At 46.2% G+C, this 19621-nt stretch overlaps 1 protein-coding gene across 1 annotated transcript in view; it reads left to right on the forward strand.

The window, feature by feature from the left end:
• The window catches only part of LDAH (lipid droplet associated hydrolase), a 76094-nt gene extending 65030 nt beyond the window's left edge, over positions 1-11064 (forward strand). Inside the window, exons 6-7 of the mRNA XM_080924841.1 lie at positions 2137-2219; positions 9493-11064. Coding sequence (XP_080780967.1) covers positions 2137-2219; positions 9493-9684 — 275 coding nt within the window. The 3' untranslated portion in view covers positions 9685-11064. The remainder of the gene's footprint in view (positions 1-2136; positions 2220-9492) is intronic.
• The last annotated feature ends 8557 nt before the right edge of the window (positions 11065-19621 follow it).

The following is a 19621-nucleotide window of genomic DNA, read 5'->3' on the forward strand; positions in this document are numbered from 1 at the left end:
TAGGTTGGAGTATATTCCCAAATGAAAATCTGATTTTCAGAAATATGAGCTTATCAGAGTGTTCAATTTTTTTTTTTCTCTATTTAAGACTGTACTCATTTTGATGTTTGGTCATCAGCCTCTTTTTTTGCTGGTCTCTAGAAGTTTTAAAATATGTCCAGATGCCAGTACTTTTGCCATATGGTGCATATCTTTCTCCATATTGTAGATGCTCTCCTAATTCACAGAACAGGCAGCTTCTCTCAGAAGACCCTGATGGGCAGCCATCGGGCCCCCCACCCTCCTATGTAATGTGGCCACTGCTAACCTAGCCATGGTTCAGGTTCTGACTTCTTGACCTGGGGTTCCAAAGGCCACTCTGAGTCCTGTGTGTACTGTGCTGCTCATTAAGAGGCTTCCCCCTAGGCTGGCAGAAACCATCAGGCACTGTTCCTGTAGTCCTTCAGAGGGTTCTTTCCCTGGACTCTGACTGTTGGTCACATGACTGTGCAGCTCAGTACTCAGGTTAAGCTCAAGGGCAACCCTTTGTAACTCTCTGGAGCTTTAGGTTACCATAGCTCTCTCCTCTCCACTCCTCTACTCCACCTCCACCAAAGCTACCGCATTCAGCTACCCAGATGCACCTGTCCTTGATGCAGAATGCAGCTAGTTTGTTTCAGTCAGACATGATCGGTGTTGAAAACAGTTTAGCGTTTACAGCTCCCACATACACAGGATCGCACAGGGAGGTACCCTGTTAGGTTAGGAAGTAGAAGGGACAGATGACCCACAGCCCCTTGTAGATTCCCTGGAAGGATGATATGAAGCAGGCTGGGCACCTGAGTGGGAAGACCTAGGATTGACTTAGAAATTCTAAAGTCTCTGGGTGGCCTCTGGTTGTCTGGTACCTAGCCCTGGGGTGATTTCAGATGGAAGAATGGGATGATTCGGGGTTGCTCTGTCAAAGTTGTCCAAAGAGTAAATACCTAGGGTTTGAGATTGATGGGTTAGCTCACATGTTCACAGAAGAATCTCTGTCACTGACCTACAGAGTATTAGTAACCAGGCATAGGAGCTTTGATTAGATATCCTCCACCTTGATAACACTCCAGCCTGCCAGTGCGGTAGAAAGACCAGCTGGAAGTGTGTGTTGACCCATAAGCTCTCCTGTGGGCTATGAGATGACCTAGCCAATACACAGCAGCCATGGCCTTCCAAGGTCCCACATGTGTGGCTTGAATTCTGCTGTTTCGTAGCACTAAATGCGTGACTTGCTGCCTTGCGTTTGGTATTTGTTAATAAAATCTTGTGGCCAAAAAATATCTAAACTTTAGCCAGTATTTCTAAAAACTGTTTCTGAATTAAATTTGTAAAACAGAGCCAAAAAAAAAAAAAAAAAGCCTTCCTCATAAAATCTGAAGTGTGTCATGTTTCTAGATGTTTCCAAAGACAGAAAGTATAATCTCTTAATGAAGACTTCTGAATTGTAAAAGTAGCAGCCAGTTTGTTTAAATTGCTTATTTCCAAAATATTTCTATTGGGAAGATCACAAGTAGACTTTTTTATTTCAAATGGAAATAAGTTCACATAGCTCCTCCATTTCTGAGACACATAATAAGGACCTCATTTGCCCTCTTGCCTAAAACAACTGAAAAAAAACCAAATAAAATGTGAAAACAATGTTTTAAGACACTGGACATTGGACAGTGAAGAGCAGAGATTCTGAGAAAAGAGGAAGCTATTGAGTGAGTTTTATGGTTGTCTTCTGCTTGACGTCTCTCAGGCTGCTGTGCAGGGGAGAAGACCACTGTGGAGCTCCTCTCAGTGGGACAGTCTTTGGCTCCTGCTCTTTGCCTCTGTGGTGCATTGGCTTCTGAAGGTCTTTCTGGCCAGGATAGGCTACCCCTCCTGGGGTTAGCCAAACCTTAGACATGGCCCTCTGTAAACACACCTTACCTTTGCAAGCCTGCCAGCCAGCTCAATGTGCCTCCTTTAACCCCCCCCCCCCCGGCATCTAATGTCAGATAGCACTTGGCATCTACAAAAATGAAGCATGTGAATTTGCTAAAGTTAATTGGACATTGATGTGTCTTCTGTATATTCTAAGTGTTTAACAGTTGGATGGGTTTTTTTTTTTTTTTTTTTTTTTTAATAAAGCTAATGCTGCCTACCTCGGGGGCCAAGAAATGATGCGTGTGGTGAAGAGAGATGATGAAATCATAAAGGAACATTTACCTAAGGTAAACATTTGGGGGTTGTTATTCGAAGCATGTCAGTTGATTGCTAGAAATACTTCCTCAGGATACAAGGCTAGACTTGGCTAAGAACTTAAGATGCTGAAGTTACCAATTTAGCAGAACTTCTTTTGTTATCCTTGAGTTATACTGGGTAAGTAAGGCTGATTACAGCTCCATATGTATATTTTGCCACTTATTTAGTTGAATTTATTTTTAAAACCAATATTTTCCTGGTTTAACAATGTGTTGTGCTAAGAAGTCTCAGTAGTGTCTGAAAAATAAGTGAGTGATATTGAAATATAATAATTAAAATAGCAGGAAAGAACTAACATTGCATGTGACCTGATGACCACGTAGCTTGTCTTCCTCATTCTCCAACATGTAAGGCTATCTTGTCGCCACATAAAAAGCAGCTTTCTGCTGGAGAGATGGCTCAGCGGTTAAGAGCACCAGCTGTTCTTCCAGAAGACCCAGGTGCAGTTCACAGCACCCACATGTCATCTGTAACTCCAGTGTCAGGGGCTCTTATGTCCTTCAGGCCTCCTTGAGCACCAGATACTGGTGCATAGACATACATGCAGACAAAGCACCTCTACACCATGTTCATAAAACAAAAAATAAAAGCAGAAGCAGCTTTCTGAGTTATCACATATGTGGCACCTGCAAACATGAGACTCAACACACAAATTTATTTGGAAGCACAAGGCTCTGAAGTTATAAAGCCACCAAGGTTTGGAACATATTCAAACATCCTAGTATACGGACAGCCATTGGCATTTCTGGGACACCGTCTGTCTGCATCACCCTGAAGAGGGTAGATCTGCACTGTTTGTTTGTTTGTTTGTGTTTTTAAAGATTTGTTTATTTTTATGTGCATTGGTGTTTTACCTGGATGTATTCCTGTGTGAAGGTGCCAGGTCCCCTGGTATTGGAGTTACAGACAGTTGTAAGCTGTCCTATAGGTGCTTATAGGTCCTGGGAATTCTGAACGAGCAACCAGTACTCTTAACTGCTGAGTTAATCTCGTCAGCTTAATCTCTCCAACTCACGTCTGCACTATTTCTGTTCTATGGCTTTGGTTCCATCAAACCCAAGGCCTTGCACACTCTAAGGGCAACACAACCTGCTGCTGAACTCTGCCCACAGCCCAGAACTGCATGGTTAAAACCCCACACTCACACAAGCATTCTCTGAAGTTAGTCTAGGTCGAGGTGTTTCATAAGTATAAATGCAAGTTAAGTTTCAAAGTTAGTGTCTGGTATTGTGCGAGGCTTGAGTTCAACCCTGGCACAGGCAGGAAAACATTAAAAGAAAAAATTAATATATTGTTTACACGTTGACATATTTTAGACATATTGTAGTAAAAATATTTAAACTGCATTTAAAATAATTTTACTCATTCCTTCATACTCTTTTTAACATCATTACTGAAATTTCCTTAAAGAATATATGAACCTTGCCGTAGGCTTTTTAAGACAGCACTGACTTAGAACTGCACAGCTGGCGTGGAACACTGACATCTGCTGGGTACAGAATGATCCTGATAAACAACTTACTCTGACAGCCTACAGGTCAGCACCCAGATCACCATGGCTTTGAGGGTCTCTTCCTAAGCTGTGAGATGAGACTGAAGCTTGTCCATGGTTAATTCGTAGGTCTGTAACCTCCCAATACAACTTTCTGAAAGCAGGTGTTATATGTGTTGCTTAAAAAAGATTTTACAATATTAAAAATCTTCCCTCCGACAGGACCTTCAAAGATGCCATGTCTGTCTGGTTTGCACCCATGCAGTCTTTATGTTTCTTAAGCAGCAGCTGCCTAGAGCTAGACATTCTGAATGAAGAGGAGGCTGTTATTAGCTAGACGGAGAAATTTGGGCTACGAGAGCCTGCTCTCCAGGGCGCTCAGATACTTCCAGCATTGAAGCTGTGAAATTACCAGAAAACAGCATTTTATTTTGTAGTTAAATTATAACCGAGTCTGTTTCCAAAATGCATTTTACTTCTTCAGGTTGGAAGTTTGTAAAAGCAATTCAGCTGCTTTATAGTAAGATTGACAGGTGCTCTCTTCCAAAATTCACACTTGGAGAATGACAGGGCCTGTCATGTTAGAGCTGGGCCTACCACCTGGGGAAGCCAGCTGCTGTAAACTACTACTCGTTCTGGATCCTGTTTGTATGCTTGTGCTCAGAAAGAGGTCAGAGAAAGGTGCTAGCTTATTCCTGTGCTGAGTTCAACCCATATGCACGAATAATCATTACCAGACAGAGGTCTGCTCATGGCAACTGTGGCAGGACTGGAAGTTTCCTGAGACTTTCTTGAGAGAAACCTGGGAATATTCTGGTGGATAGTCAGCATTTCAAGGTTAGTATTAACACAGGCTCAGGAATGAGCTGTCCAACTCCAGGGAACAATCGTGCCCCTGTGATGGTAATATTAAATGCACTGGTAGTATTTAGAGCAAGTAGTGTGTTGTTCAGCCTTGTGGTATGCAGCTGCCTTCCCATCACACAGTAACTCCTTACAGCCAGTCACTGAAATGGTAAACAACTGCTCTCAGATAGTTTGTCCCACTTCCTCAGCATTCCTAAGCAAAGCAAAGCACAGAGACACAAGGCCACCACAGACCACTTCCTGCTCCATAATGAAAAAGGGGGAGGTGTGGTGTAATTTAATTTTGATAAAGGTGGCTCAGCATAACATGTCCCTGTGGCTTAGGGAAGTAAGGGAACTTAACAGGGCACATCATTCTAGGAAGGTGAGCATTGTCTCCCCATTTCCAGGGATCATTCAGAGCTGAAAGCCCTGTCCTGAGGCTGCAGATGCCTCTACCTTAGCTGCTGTTTTCAAGGATGCCCTTGTCCATATTTCCACCTAAGCAGAGGAACTCAGAACCTTCTTGCCTGTTCACATTGCCCAGTGTGAAGTTATTGAACCAGCATTGATACTAAAACCTTTTGCATTTTTCAAAACAGTTACAGAGTATTTTTGTACCATCTAGCCAAGAAGCCACTCAAAAACTACTCTGAAAATAGTCTTTCTACCACATCATGCCAAAAGCTTCCTGGACTCATCTTCTACCCTGATTCACAGGCATTGGCTTGAAAGTCAAATTCAGATTTTCTGCCACTGATTTCCATTTTTAACACACAGAGAGGTTTTAATATTCTTTAGGGAAACTGACCAATTTTAATTCTGCGAAGTCTAGGCCAACTGTCTTCCTTGCAAGGACTGGAGACTGTATGCCCAGCATTGGACAGCTGTATTGATTTAGTCTCCGATAGTAGACAACTTCTTCTCTTTCCAGAAGAAAATGCAGCATCATAGTTGTGTCTGAAGAGTACAGCAGCCAGGTGACATCAGAGGTTTCACCATCTCTTCACCTGGCTAAATCCCACTTTCCTTTAACTTGGCCCACACTGTCCTCTCAGGAAGTTTCCCCAGCTGCAGGCCTCCCCCTTGGCTCTCTGTCTCCCTGTTTAAAGCTATAACACGTTTGCCATACACAGTATGTAAATGAGCAGCCTTCCTCTCACCCCACCCCAGAGGAAGGAACTATTGTCATCATCCGAGGACTCAGCACAGCTCACCGCCTCTGGTGCATAGTCAAGTCCTAGTGCCCCAGGTAGCTGAGTGGAGAAAGATCCACCAGGAAGCTTCCACAGAGAATCGTGTAGTGAAGTACAGTTAGCACAATGTTTTAAAAATTAACTTGCGATATAGTACTATGTACATCTTTAGTAACACATTGGATTGTAAGAGGAGACAACGGGTGCCTGGAGAGGCCATACTGATACAGAGGATCATTCGCAGCTAACCATCAGACTGAACACTGGGACCCCAGTGAAGGAGCTAGAGAAAGGACTGAGGAGCTGAAAGGGTCTGCAACCCCACAGCAGACAACCAAATTATTAACTAACCAAACCCACCACAGCTCCCAGGGACTAAAACACCAACCAATGAGCACACATGGAAAAACCCATGGTTCCAGGGGCATAAGTAGCAGAGGATAGAATTCTCTGGCCTCAATGGGTGGAGAGACCTTTAGTCCAGTGAAGGCTCATTTTCCCAGTGTAGGGGAATGCCAAGGTACTGAAGTGGGAGAGGGTGGCTGGGAAAGGGAGCACCCTCAAGGAGACAATGGAGGTGTGGGATAAGGAGAAGGGGGTAACATCTGAAATGTAAATGCAGAGAATATCCAATAAAAAATTTTAAAAAGAAAGAGAAGATTGGAGAGGAAGACTCAGAGGCACCAGGGAAGTGGCAGGTTAGGAGGTGGGCTGAAGGGCCTGAGACCCTTTGCTGCAGATTTGGTGCTAAGGGAGGATTGAGAAGTAGCCCCGGGCTATGGGAAGTGCTTGGCACTTGTGTATGAGGCACTTGTGGACTATCCAAGTGAATACATGCCCAGATGTGTGCTGTCTGTAAAGCTCAAAAAGAGGACTCCGGGCTCCATTTTGGTTGTGGCATGATAGGCCTGTAGCTGAAGCTGTGAGCATGCTCAGTGGCTACTTACACAAGTCTGCAACAGAAAGAAGGAAACCATATACAGATTGATGTTTGGCCATTTCAAGTCAAAGGTTAGGGGAAAGGAGCCAGTGAATATGAGAAGAGAGGCAGAGAGGGGCCTAAGGTGAGCTCGGAAACAGAGTAAGTCAAGGGAGGAAAATCACCTGTGTGGTGACTTGAAGCTATGACCCAGATCTGTGTGAGAGCCTCTGGGGTCTGCTGTGCTTTTCCGGGCACCTGGTATATCTGAAGTAACAAGAAGACCAGCGCTTCCTTATTCTGTCATTGTTCTAAACTACAAGGAGATCCATGTCTGCTTCATAGGAAAGTGAACTTGTGTTTGCTTATAAACTTGAAGTTTTCATTTAAAACTCACTCAGGAGGGAAATTCTAAACTGCCGTGACCATCCTTGGCCCAAGCTTATGGAAACAGCTGCTGTGTGCTACTCCCAGGCCGACCCCAAACATCACCCTGGGCCACAGGACTCCTCAGTTGTTCTCAGAGAGCACAGTGGCTGCAGCCTTTGGGAGAAGGCAGGCAGCTGTGGCAGGGCAAGGTGGTACCACCTCTGCCCTAGGCCAGGCTTAAAGGAGGCAAAATACTCAAAGGTTGGGGGAGGGGGGCCTGCCCTAGCTCTGTTCCCACCCTCTGCTTAGCCTGCCTCGCCAGAGGTGTGTGCCGCTTGTGGGAACAGCCCTAGTACAGTGCCGACATTTGCACAATGGCCATGCAAATCCTTCTGACATGCACACGTCCCGCTTGGTGGAGCATAGGAAAGTGCTCCCTGGACCAGCTCACCAGGACTGCCTTTCCACCAAGGCCTCACTCTGAAACAGATTGTGTTAGTTCTGCCTGTTTAACTTGAAACCTGGCCAGAATGTCGTGATCATCCTGGAAACAGATAGGCTTGTTTTTATCTCCGCCATGATGACCTCGGGCACTTCATCCAGAGGGGTTGCGTTAGCAGGCTCTTGGGTTCTCTAGGGGAGCCTGACTGAGAAGAGGTAAGTGTTGGAGAGCAGAGTCCTCAGTGCCACAGCCCAGGTTCAAACTCAAGCTCCACCATGTGCTTCATTGTATGAGCCGTTCCCCATCAATAAAGTCATTTACTATGAACATACATTCTAGATAGCTGTGCTAAAATGGTAGGTTATACTTATAATTTAGACCTTGCAGAGTGTCCAGTGTATATCAGGCATTCGGTAAACATTCATTATTACTCATATAAAATTAGTCATAGCCTAGATATACCTCTGAGTACATTTTTAAAAGACTGGTCACTTTTGCATACTTTTGTAATGAGGGTTGTTGGAAGGCAGGTGTTACTAATATTAAGTGTGTGGTTGGACTGTCCAGTCCACTACTCCACAGAGATGCCTCAGGGAGCTCACTGTACTTTGGGATCTGTGATGTGGGGAAACTGTTGCTGAGTTTTTACCAGGTCTGGGCTCAGTCCTCAGGTGCAGGGGATGCCAATGAGCTGGACCGTGTTGTTTCTCAGTGTAGTTTGACTACTCAGGCACATCTGTCTGAGAGAGCAACAGAAATGTAGGAGGACAAGCTGCCTCCCAGAGCTCATACTCGGCCGCCTCTGCAGAGGAAAGTACGTCCTGGGTCACACCATGGCCCCAAGTAGTTTTGAAGAAGCTACTTGCTAGATGACTTTGTACAAGAAAAGAAACTGGCCTTCTGAGTGTTTAAGCATGCATCCCTTCGGATGCAGAGTTGGTAGCTGTCAGAAGCTGCATCAGGCAGAACCAGGATAGGCCCTGCTCCCTTGGTACCTCTGTTCCCACTGCTTCTCCGGGGCCAGTGAAGGGAAGCAGTGTTTTACGAGTAAGACACATTGTATTTTCTCCTCTGTCCCTAAAATATAGTCTGTACTTTTTTTAATAAATTAGTATTACTATGATATTTTACTGTGAAGGTCTAATAACCTGTTTGATCCCCAGGACCTACATAAAAGTGAAAGGAGAAAACCAATTCTACAGAGTCCACTGACATTCGCATACGCGCACACACACACACACACACACATTTTTTAAAAAATTTAATCACTGTAACATTCTAAATATGATTTTACTTTTTTGCTTTTCTGTGAAGACTTATAGAGTACCTAACAGTTTTTCCATAGAGTACAGTAGTTCATAATGTAGCATCTGTATGGCACACACATTTATTTTATGTGCACGTCTAGATAAATCTCCAGGAACAGTCTTAGTAATGCACATTGATATCACCTGAAGAATGAGGTAATGTGCTCTCCCTACACTTAGCACACACTCCTGTCATACTGAGCCTCCTTACAGAGTCACAGACTCTTAGGATGCTGATCACATTGCATCAGCTACATTGAGAAGCCAGAGGCAATCTGACTTCTTTGTGTTCATTCAGCAAACCTGTCCATGTGCCTACTGAAGGGCTGTATGAAAGCAGTGAGCCCATGGTCACTAGTCTCAGTGACTCTGTCTGCTTAAGTCCCCCCCTCCCCCCACCATTTCACTCCAGCCTCACATGCATGACCTTTCCAGGTGTTCCTTTAGTAAGTTAGAGAGATCTGCCGCACAGTCTCCAGGTGGTTTCTTCCCAACACATTCCTTAATGAATCCTGTGGTCTCTGAGGGCTGGGGGCTGGGGGTGGATAGGGGAGTTGGGGGAGGCCCTTAGGACCGGTGGGCAGAGTCTGACAGGTGCTGCCCTCAAGGCACTGCAGACCACTGGTATCAATTGCTATTGGGAAGATAAAATGCTGTTTCTTTTCTTTCAGCTTACGTTTTACTATGGTAAAACAGATGGCTGGTGTCCAGTAAAGTTCTATGAAGACATAAAGAACGATTTTCCAGAAGGCAACATTCACCTCTGTGAGAAAGGAATGCCACATGCTTTTGTTCTTGGTTTTAACCAGGAGATGGCTACCATAGTTGCTGACTGGATAAATAATAGAGTGCCCAAAAACTAAGTACTGTCCCAAGGAAAAGAAAAACAAAACAAACAAAAGAAAAAAAAAAAAAAAACACCTACAGCCAACACATGGAAGCTGTAGGTGTGCTCTGCTTAGGGGTAAATGTTTAATCCTAGTGCTTGAAAGAAAAATTGAGACCCGCTTGGCTTACAGATTACGGGCTCCCACGCCCCGTGTTAAGACTAAAGTGAACACAGCTGATGACTCATTCCGTGAGGAGCAATGAGCAGAGGAGGGTGCTGCCGTGCACTCTGGGGAAACCCAGTCCAGGGGCAAATCAGTTCCGACTTCATACAGTCCTGGCTTGAGCTTCGTGATAGACCTGCAGTAAACCAAAATTCAAGTTTGCCTGACACTCCTCAACCAACCAGACGAGTTGCCGGAGATCCTGACTATCCTGCCACAGGATAGCCAACAGGCTCCTCCAGAGCAAGAAGAGAGGGATGAAGTGTTGGGGCATGGGGTTTCTGGCCAGTGTGGCTCCTCCAGTGATGCTCCGTGGACAGTGAGCCACTCTAGCCACTCGTGGTGACTTCCCTCTGAAACTCTCCTAGAAAATAATTTTTGGAAAAGTGTTTTAAATTATTGAATAAAAAACATTAGCATAGGTTCATGCCCCATTTGCCTAAACTTTATTGATTGGAAAGAAGTGATTCTGTGAATGAACAGAATGCTGCAAGCCATTAAGTTTGTATTACTTCACTTCAAAGTCTAGTAGAAAAGCATACTCGTGGCTGAGAAGTAGAGGAATGCTTCTCTCCAAACGTACTGAACAGCTGTGCTCCCTTACCTTAACTGACTCAATCCTGAGATCTCGGAGGCCGGTAACCCAACTGTCTGTAGTGACAGTTTTGGAAGCATTCCATTTTCTTGTAGAAAAAAGCTCTCATAACAGTATCATTCCTCAAGGACGGTGAGATGGTCCTTCCTCTCAAAAACCTAAGGCACTGATGAAAGACTTGGTTCTGGTGTGTTGCCAGCTCAGTGGTGAGAGAGGAATAAGTTCTTACTGTTTGGCATGGCTTCTGCATAGAGTTCAACTTCTCAGAGGGGAAAAGCAAGTCAGACAAGGAGTGTTCTCAGTCCAGGAAGACACTGGTGTCTGCACAAGGAGGCCTCCTGGAGAGCTGACCTGGGAAGCCAAGATTCATGCTCAGAGTGCCTTGCTTATAGAACAGGCTTGATCAGTAGTGGGAGTCAATGCATAGAAACAAATCCTGGTAAATCAGACCTACAGGAACAAAAGAATAGCATTCATAGATCTTTCTTAGAAATTATTTTACATGACTCTTTGTCCTCCAAGGCCCTGGTTTCTCATTCCTATTCCTCACCTAAACACCAATTGATATTTTATAATAAATGTCTCACCCACAGTCACTGCTGTGTCTGGTCTGATCTCTGGGCTGTCGGCAGGGATACAGTGGAAGCAGTTTGCCTGGGCTGAATTCAGCTTTTAAATGTGCCTCTGTTGCTGCACCTTTCGAAGAGGGTTTTAGGATAAAAATCGAATCTTTGAGAATTACACAGAGGGTCTGGAAAGGTGGCTCCGTGGTTAGGAATACTAGCTACTCTTCCAGAGGACAGCACCCACACCCCAATTCCTAGAACCCACATGTCCGCTCACAAGTGTGTAACTCCTCCTTCAGAGGCTCTGACACCTTCTTCTGGCTTCCCCAGGCACCAGAAACGTGCTTTGAGACCATCTTGAACTACGTGGCAAGACTTTGTCTCAAACGTAAGAAGAGGGCAAAAGACAAAAGTAGATATGGAATGGCTGAGGTCTGCTTTGCAGGAGCTTTGCCGCATGTTTGTTACACACAGCACGCCCTGTCTTCCTAGTGCATATTCTAAAGCTGTCTAATGCTGGGTGAAAAGCATTAGAACCTTTATCCGGGGGATTCCTAGTCTGTCCTGAGCCATGAAAGAAGCTCCAGAGGCAGCTCATATGGGCTCATGTCTGGGGTCCTTTCACAGTTTACTTCAGTCAACCTATCGACCCTTGCACAACCCCGTACCTTGGTGCTTTGATTTTCTCTCATACTTACGAAAGCCATCACGGTTCAGATTAAATAAGACTAAAGGGGTGCGGCAAGCTAACAACCCCTGACTCCAGATTGAATGTTTTTATTATAAAATAAACTGGGGAACTATTTGGATGGCGCCTGAAGATGGCAGTGTTAATTTTCTGACTTTCTGATGGCGCTGTGGAAACCTAAGCCTGTTTCACACTGAGAAGGCCAGGACACACCTAGGGACTGTGGTGCCCCCTGCCAGTTTTCTCACAAATGTACCAGAGAATACTTTCCTCTGGCTCTACCAATATTTTGGAGCTTTGCCATACTTGGAGGATACATAAAATATTTTAAAAACAGAAAGCTTTCTACCACGCCCATTGTTGTTTGCTAGACAGAAGATTTCTTTTAGGCGGTAAAGGGCAAACTGAGTTCAAATCCCAGGCCTTTTGTCTATATCTTCACAGTGCAGCCTAAGAGTTCATCCCAGCCAGGCAGTGGTGGCATATGTCTTTGATCCCAACACTAAGGAGAAAGAGCCCAGAGCCCAGGTCTCTATAAGTTCAAGGACAGCCTGGTCTACAGAGAAACCCTGTCTCCAAAAAGATTCCATCCCTCCCTGAGCCTCCTCGCTAATCACCTATGAAGCTGGGATAATACCCAGCACTTCCCTGGTTGGGTTTTTTGTTGTTTGTTGGTTTGCTTGGGGAGATCAAAGATGTTTGTTATAAAACAATTAGTCCATTTATGCAGCAGTCAGCAGAGCATCTGGCCAACCTGCTCTAGCAGTTCCTAATGGGAAAAACTGGCAACTCCCTTCAGTCTCACCAGTGAAGTAGAGGTACCTACTTCAGGTTGCCATCACCCAGGTTGTAAGGATGTGATCTCCAAGCCTCTGGACCTTGCTCCTATTCAGGTGTGACATGCTAATTTAGCTCAACCTTCTGGCCTTGGGTCATGCAGCCTCCACACACACAGTCTAGGATGCTCTCTCGGGATGGGCTTAGAAAAGATGCCAGAGACAGCATTTCTCAGAAAATATGAAACATCTCTGTTTCTGGTCCCTTCCTGGACACAGAAGAGAGGGTATACTTGGGCTCCTCCACTTGAAGGTTGGGGCTTAAAGAGAGGTCAAAGGTTAGAGCTAAGCATGTTCTATGAACTAGTACTTCTCCAAGGATGTGAGCAAAGCTCCTCTGATGAGGACAGAAACGCTCATGCATGTCTCTCACAGGCTGTGACTCCTGTCTGTGCCCCATGGATGGAGGTAAGTGATCACACTCATGCATGTCTCACAGGCTGTGACTCCTGTCTGTGCCCCATGGATGGAGGTAAGTGATCACACTGGTCCAGGTAGGGAGCAGCTGTGAAGCATTAGTTGTAGGGTCCCTGCCAGCTCCGGGTGACACCCTGGCAGCATGAGGCACCCTGACCATAGAGGACACGGTTTGCTATAGTCCTGTGAATTGAAGCTTCCCGAGGGAGAAGGGAGAGCCCTTTACTCATAAAGAGCAGGCAGGACTTGGGTCAGTTTGGCATAAAGAGGACACGTCTAAAGTTATCCCCTGTGCTGTGTCACACGTAGACTCCCCAGTCCTTGGAGGCTCTGACTTGCCCAATGTTCAAATAACCTGAGGTACAAAGTGTCCTGTGTCACTCAAAATGCCATAGCTGCTGGGGCTGGAAAGGTGGCTCAGTGGATAAGCACTTAACCACTGGTGCAAGGGGACCTGAGTTCGGTTCCCAGCACTCCTGTGGAGCTGCTCACAATGAATCTACAGCTTCAGCTGCAGGGAGATTGTATGAAAAGCTGCAATCACACAAACAAATATACATAATTAAAATAAACTTAAAAGAATAGTTACTAGCTAGTAGGTGACAGGAGCTGAGGTCCTAGTTTAGACCAGGGCTTTGTCTCCTTTCTACTGCACCACACTGCCTCCTGGAGGCCACAGTGGGCAAACTTGCAAAAGCAGAAGGATGGGAAAGGGAGTCGCATAAAGGGCGAGTGAGCACCTTCCCCACTTAGGCAGAAGTGAACAGAGGTGGTGGGTCATGAGGCTTGTAAGAGACTGAAAGCTGTAACACTCCAAACAGGCAGAAGCTCCAGCAGGCAGCATCTGGGGAGGAGAAAAGCTCACTCTGCCGAGCCTCTGGACACCTGGTGCTCGGTGCCTAACGCAGAAATTCTGTGCAGATGTTTGCTCTTAAGCCTTGAGCATCCCTGCTTCAGGTTTCAGTCGTGCCCAATCTGAGATTTGGCCCAAAAATTACCAACTGCTTCTACCTCCTGAGCACCCATTTAACTCTGTCTTGCCAGTCCAGCCAGGAAGATTAGTCATGACTTGGATTTCTTAGCATCACTCCTGCAGGAGCAGGAGCCTGCTTCTCCTGGCCCCGACTGTCACCCCTCCTCCATGTCCTTCAACAGAGTTCTAGAAGGTGGACTGGAGTTGCAATCATCACCAGAGAATAGGGCCTGCCGCTGGGATTCAGTATAAATTTGGTTATCTATGTTAGTGAAAGTTCTTTTCATACTAGCAAGAAAGCTCTCACAGAATACAGGTTCTCAGCTGGACAGACTGTCAGGAGGTCACATTTGAGGAGCTCTGCATTTTCCAACTAGGGATGTCAACAAAAGTGTCACACAGAGCCATGTATGCATTTCCAAAGCAGAGTGGATTCAGAGACAACTCTTACTCCCGGGCACGGAATACAAAACAAGGCCAGAAACCCTTGTAGCCCAGCTCATCTGGTACAACCACAGCGATTGTTTCTCTTCTTATGTAATTAGGAAACCTTTGAGGCTTAGGTACTGGCAACTAGCGAATATGTGGCTTATTAGTTACCGAGCATGAACCCTGCAGAGTGCCCCAAATGGGAATTACAGCAACAATGCGCAGGACCATGGCCGAGCGAGTACAGCACTCTCATTTTGTACTGCATTCCTCAAACATTCTGGTGAAGGGTTTGCTCTGACCTCCCCACCGCGGGCTGGATCTCTTTCCCTGGGTATGTCTATGGGAAAATCCCTCTTCTCCGGGATGGGAATGTGACCCCTGACTGGGCGTCCATTAGAGCCACAGGGTGTGGGTGCACCTGCAAGGTCTCCCTCCCTCACAGAGGGACTAGATTCCCACCTCTGCAAATCTACCCAGCTCAAGCTCCGCAGAACATCTGGGCTTCCTCCTACCAACCATCACTGTACACCTGCATGTGATTAGGACTCGGCAGACACCCACAGCCCCACCGAAGTCAGCGATGGTGACACATCCCAGCGGACACATCTCTCCCCAGACCGCTGATCCCTCTAACCAGATGAGTGTAGGTTCCAAGGATACATGAGCCCTGTGCATCTGTGACCTCAGAGCCCCCGTCCCCGGTGGAACAGCACTGAGGACACCTTCACCTCTGCTCAGAAACAAATGCCATCGGGGGCAGACTGTGCTCAGCAGAGCAAGGGAGGGAGCAGAAGTTGAATTTGGCCTTCTCAGTATCAGCCACCGAAGAGCCTTTTAGACCTGTTTACAACAGTATTTGGATACAATTTCAAATCCCCTGACTTTCTCCCCACAAGTGCCCCTTTTCTTGTGAATATGTGAGCCTCTCCACAGCATGCTGGAGTGGGCCGTGTAGACAACTAAAAACTGAAATTTTAGCCTAGGAGTGTAATGAACATGACAAGGCTTCACACCTTTCTACTGGAAGGGTCTTAAGGCACATTTATTGTACCTACCAGAGTATTTAGTTACAAAGATAGATATTATTTCAAGAAAAGAAAAAGGCATTTGATAATGAAACTAAGCACAGAGTCTCAAGATCTATCTTTGGTAGGAGGGAAACATGACCACAGGGACCATCAACATACTAGAGAAACACTGGATCCAAACTGGGCAGGTGCTGCTGTTGCTGACAAAAGAGGTGGGTCACAGTGATGGAACCCTATGTCCCCAAAAAGGTCATGTTGGTCACAAGTCCTTCATGAGGACCTGGTCTGTCAGGTCTCACACCTGTTCCTCTCAGTGATCACACACCAAGAAGTGGCTTCAGATGTAGGAAGAAGTCAGGCAGAAGAGCCAAGAGAGCACACTAGCTGCCGGGGAGGAGCTGAGGCAGCTAAGGAGGTACGTGGAGGACAAAGCCAAGCTGGCTTGTCAGATTTTCCCTAAGACTTGATCCTCTGAAATATGCCCTTGGTCTCAAAGAGGAAGCCACTCAACTGGTCTTTATGCCTTGAGACTTCCTTCAGAGGCTAGGCCATGCAGGCTCCAGAGCAGGAGGACCCATGCCTTCTGTGGTGGGCTAGATCCTCAGCAGCCTGGAGTATCCAAAAGCCAAAGTTCCCTTGCAACTGTGTTTTCCAATGACTGTTCACTCCTTCTATTTCCTAGAGAGAAAGACCTTTTCTATAGCCTCTTGTGCTCTTCTCCCCTGAACCCAGGACTGCTCAGTGAACCTTGTGGAGTACAGGGCTATGCACAGGGACCTCAGCAGTTTCACAGTGACAGTGACAGCCCTGTGCCTAGGGCTCCTGACCGTTGATGCCGCGCTGAGACCCTCTTGCTTGAGGGCACCATGGTCAGCCCAGACTAGCAGGGCAGGGCCTACCATGTAGCTACGTCATTTTAACCCCGTCCTTCTGATGCATTCCAAGGCAGAGCAGAACTAGACTAAGGATGCTAAACGGCAGTGGTCCAAACGTCCATCTCCAAACACCAGTCAGAAGCAGTGTCATGAATAAAATATTTAATTGACTTGTCTGTACAAAATAGTGAGTGATGAGCGTCCAAGCTGTTTAACAAATATACACTGCTTTGTAAAAGGTTAAGAAAAGATAGTTCGCTGTTTTACAGGTCATTTACATGTCCATATGTACAACCTACTTAAATCTGAGAATGCATATACACATGGATTCATGCCCGCCCTCCAAGGGGCTTCTCTGCTAGCTCGTCTGGTCACAGCAGCATTGCGCAGCGTCATTGGGGACTGCCCACATGGCCAGGCTGGGCAGGAGGCAGATGCTCGACTGTAGCCTGCAAGCTCCAGAGCTCTGCTCTGGCCAAATCCGAGCTGGAAGACTGCCAGCAAGGAGATTTCAGTTTTCAAAACCTCTCCCTCTCAGCGCCTGCTCCACCTTCTGAGGAACAGTAGGTGTCATTGCGAAATGAAAGCTACTTCCCCTGAAACTAATTAATTCTGTCTTTAGCCGCTGAGGGAACAGCGTGGAACTGAGCTTTGGTGGCATTACCATCGCTCAGTTTTGCCATTTCCTTGAAATAACAGTATTGGAATCAGATTAAATCTACTTTTTAAGCTGCGGGCCACTCACCGTGAGCTGCATTCCACTGCCCACCCAGAACCTGCTTACACAGCGTCATGCCATGAGCGGGCTCAGGATTCAGCAACCACCTTCCCAGTGAGAGGACTGGAAGGATCTGCTTCTTTATTTATACATAAGGCAGGATGGAAAACAATCCCAAACTTTTCAGAATGGCTTACCTCATCCTCTAAAAGGGTAAGTCACAGGCAGTGTGCTAAAGCCTGGGTTTTTGGTTTTTATTGTGTCAACTGTTCATTTGGAGTGAGAAAGAAAGAAAGAAAGAAAGGAAGGAAGGAAGGAAGGAAGGAAGGAAGAAAGAAAGAAAGAAAGAAACTTCCAGCTAAAAGACCTAATTATGACTCTTTATCAAAGAACCCAAAACATAAAAGCTGTTTGTCCTACCATATAATGTAAAATGCAAAAATAAAATTACCCTAGGGGTGCTCTATTTAGTCTGTGATTGATCAGAGGCGGGGAATGCCAGAGAAACACCTCTCAAGAGTCTCAGTTCCCAGCTTGGAAGACTAGCCTGTTGCCCAGCCTGGAAGCATGTTGAATGCTGACACTTCTCACCAAACTGGATCATCGTTTCTAAACAGAGTGCAGATTGGTTGACTCTGCGTGACTCTGACAGGCTGGCTCCAAAAGTGAGACCCATCCCTCAAACCATCCCACAATCCCCAAAGCAAATGGCTGCTACATCCCAGGAGGAATCAAGGACCTCGCTCCTGCCTCAGGGAAAGCACCCCCCAACCCCAGAACAGATCATCACTGTTTTGCAGACTTTACCCACTGAGAAGTCAGGCAAGGGCTTCCTATTGCCCAGGAGTTGTCTTAAAGGAGCCAGGCTGTCAGGGAGTCTGGAAGTACTGACTGTCTAAGTAGGGACAGGTTATATGCAATTGCTGCGGACAAGTAGCTTGCAGGCATGGGGCCACATGCACACACACACACACACACACACACACACACACACATACACACACACGAAGTGAGTTGAGATTGTGTGCTTTGGAGGGATCAATTCACATTTGCTTCTAACTCAGCAGGACTTCTGCAACACCTTTCCCACAACTCTTGTTTTGGTCCACCATGTGTGTATGCTACAAAAGCCAGACATAGTTCAAGACACTGACAGAAGAGAGTCTGAGGGCCCTAGATACAAAACATGGCATCTCACTCCATCTCCAGACACTGGAACTAGGGATGGTGGATTCCAGTGCTGATCAGATGGAACAGTACATGACTACCAGAATGACGACCCCATGCCCACCTCCTGCCTGGCCACATCTCCAGCTACCACCATTCGGTTTGGCCTTCAGTCTCTTCTGACTTCCTTAGGCATTTTATTTCAGTGTCCACTGAAAGGGATAAGAAGTTCTGGACTACAGATTCTCTCTTACCACCCGCCTCTGAAAGCAAAGTTTCCACTCTGGAAGGGAGTTCACCTGATGAGCAACATGTGCACTTCACACCTTCTCACCAAACACAGAAACGAGTCTCAGGAAGTGTCTGTGGTCACCACAGCCCTCTTACCATTGAAAGCGATGCATAGAAAGAAGCCAGTCCTGTGTTTGCCTCACAGATGCTGGAGGAGGCCTGTAAGCTCAGCACTGAGCAAGTAGAAATGGAATATTGTCAGGCCAGCAGGTTTGCTGCTAAGAGAGAACACTGACTGACCAACAATACCAAAACAGCCTTGAAATTCAGACTGGTCTTAAGTGACCTCACACCTTCCACTGCCCATGCTGACTTACACTTGGTTGTAATGGCTACCACTGCTGCCAGGAGGTCTAGAGCCAAGTTGTAAGCTGTCTGCAAGCACAGCACAGGCGGGACTCAGTTAAGATGGATGTGTGCACATCAGAAGCAGAGCATCCCTCAGTCCCTGGTCATCTCAGAGCTCACAGCCACTGATGGGATTTGGCCCTCTTAAGAACAGGGTTCCCCCTGATACGGATGAGAGGCTCTGCCAGAGCCATACTGATACAGAGGATCATTCGCAGCTAACCATCCGACTGAACACTGGGACCCCAGTGAAGGAGCTAGAGAAAGGACTGAGGAGCTGAAAGGGTCTACAACCCCATGGGAAGAACAAAATGATCAACTAACCAAACCCAGCACTGCTTCTAGGGACTAAAACACCAACCAATGAGTTCGCATGGAGAGACCCATGGTCCCAGGTGCATATGCAGCAGAGGATGGCATTGTCTGGCATAAACGACTGGGTAGGCCTTTGGTCCAGCGAAGGCCCATTTTCCCAGTATAAAGGAATGCCAAGGTGCTGAGGTGGGAAAGGGTGGTTGGGATCACCTTAATGGAGGCAATGGGATGGGGGAAGGGAATAACATCTGAAATGTAAATACAGAGACTATCCAATAAGAAAGAGAGAGGGGAGGAGGGAGGGAGGGAGGGAGGAAAGAAGGAAGGAAGGAAAGAAGGAAGGAAGGAAAAAGTCTGTACTAATAGAAAACATAGAGAATCCATATTACAATCATTTTTGACATTTGTAAAAAAAACAAAAAACAAAAAACAAAAACAAAAACAAAAAAAAAACAAAGTGTTCCCTTACCACTGCCCCACTTGGAATGCCTCCTTGTGC

The sequence above is a fragment of the Micromys minutus genome (assembly GCF_963924665.1).
Source record: "Micromys minutus genome assembly, chromosome: 1".
NCBI lineage: Eukaryota > Metazoa > Chordata > Mammalia > Rodentia > Muridae > Micromys > Micromys minutus.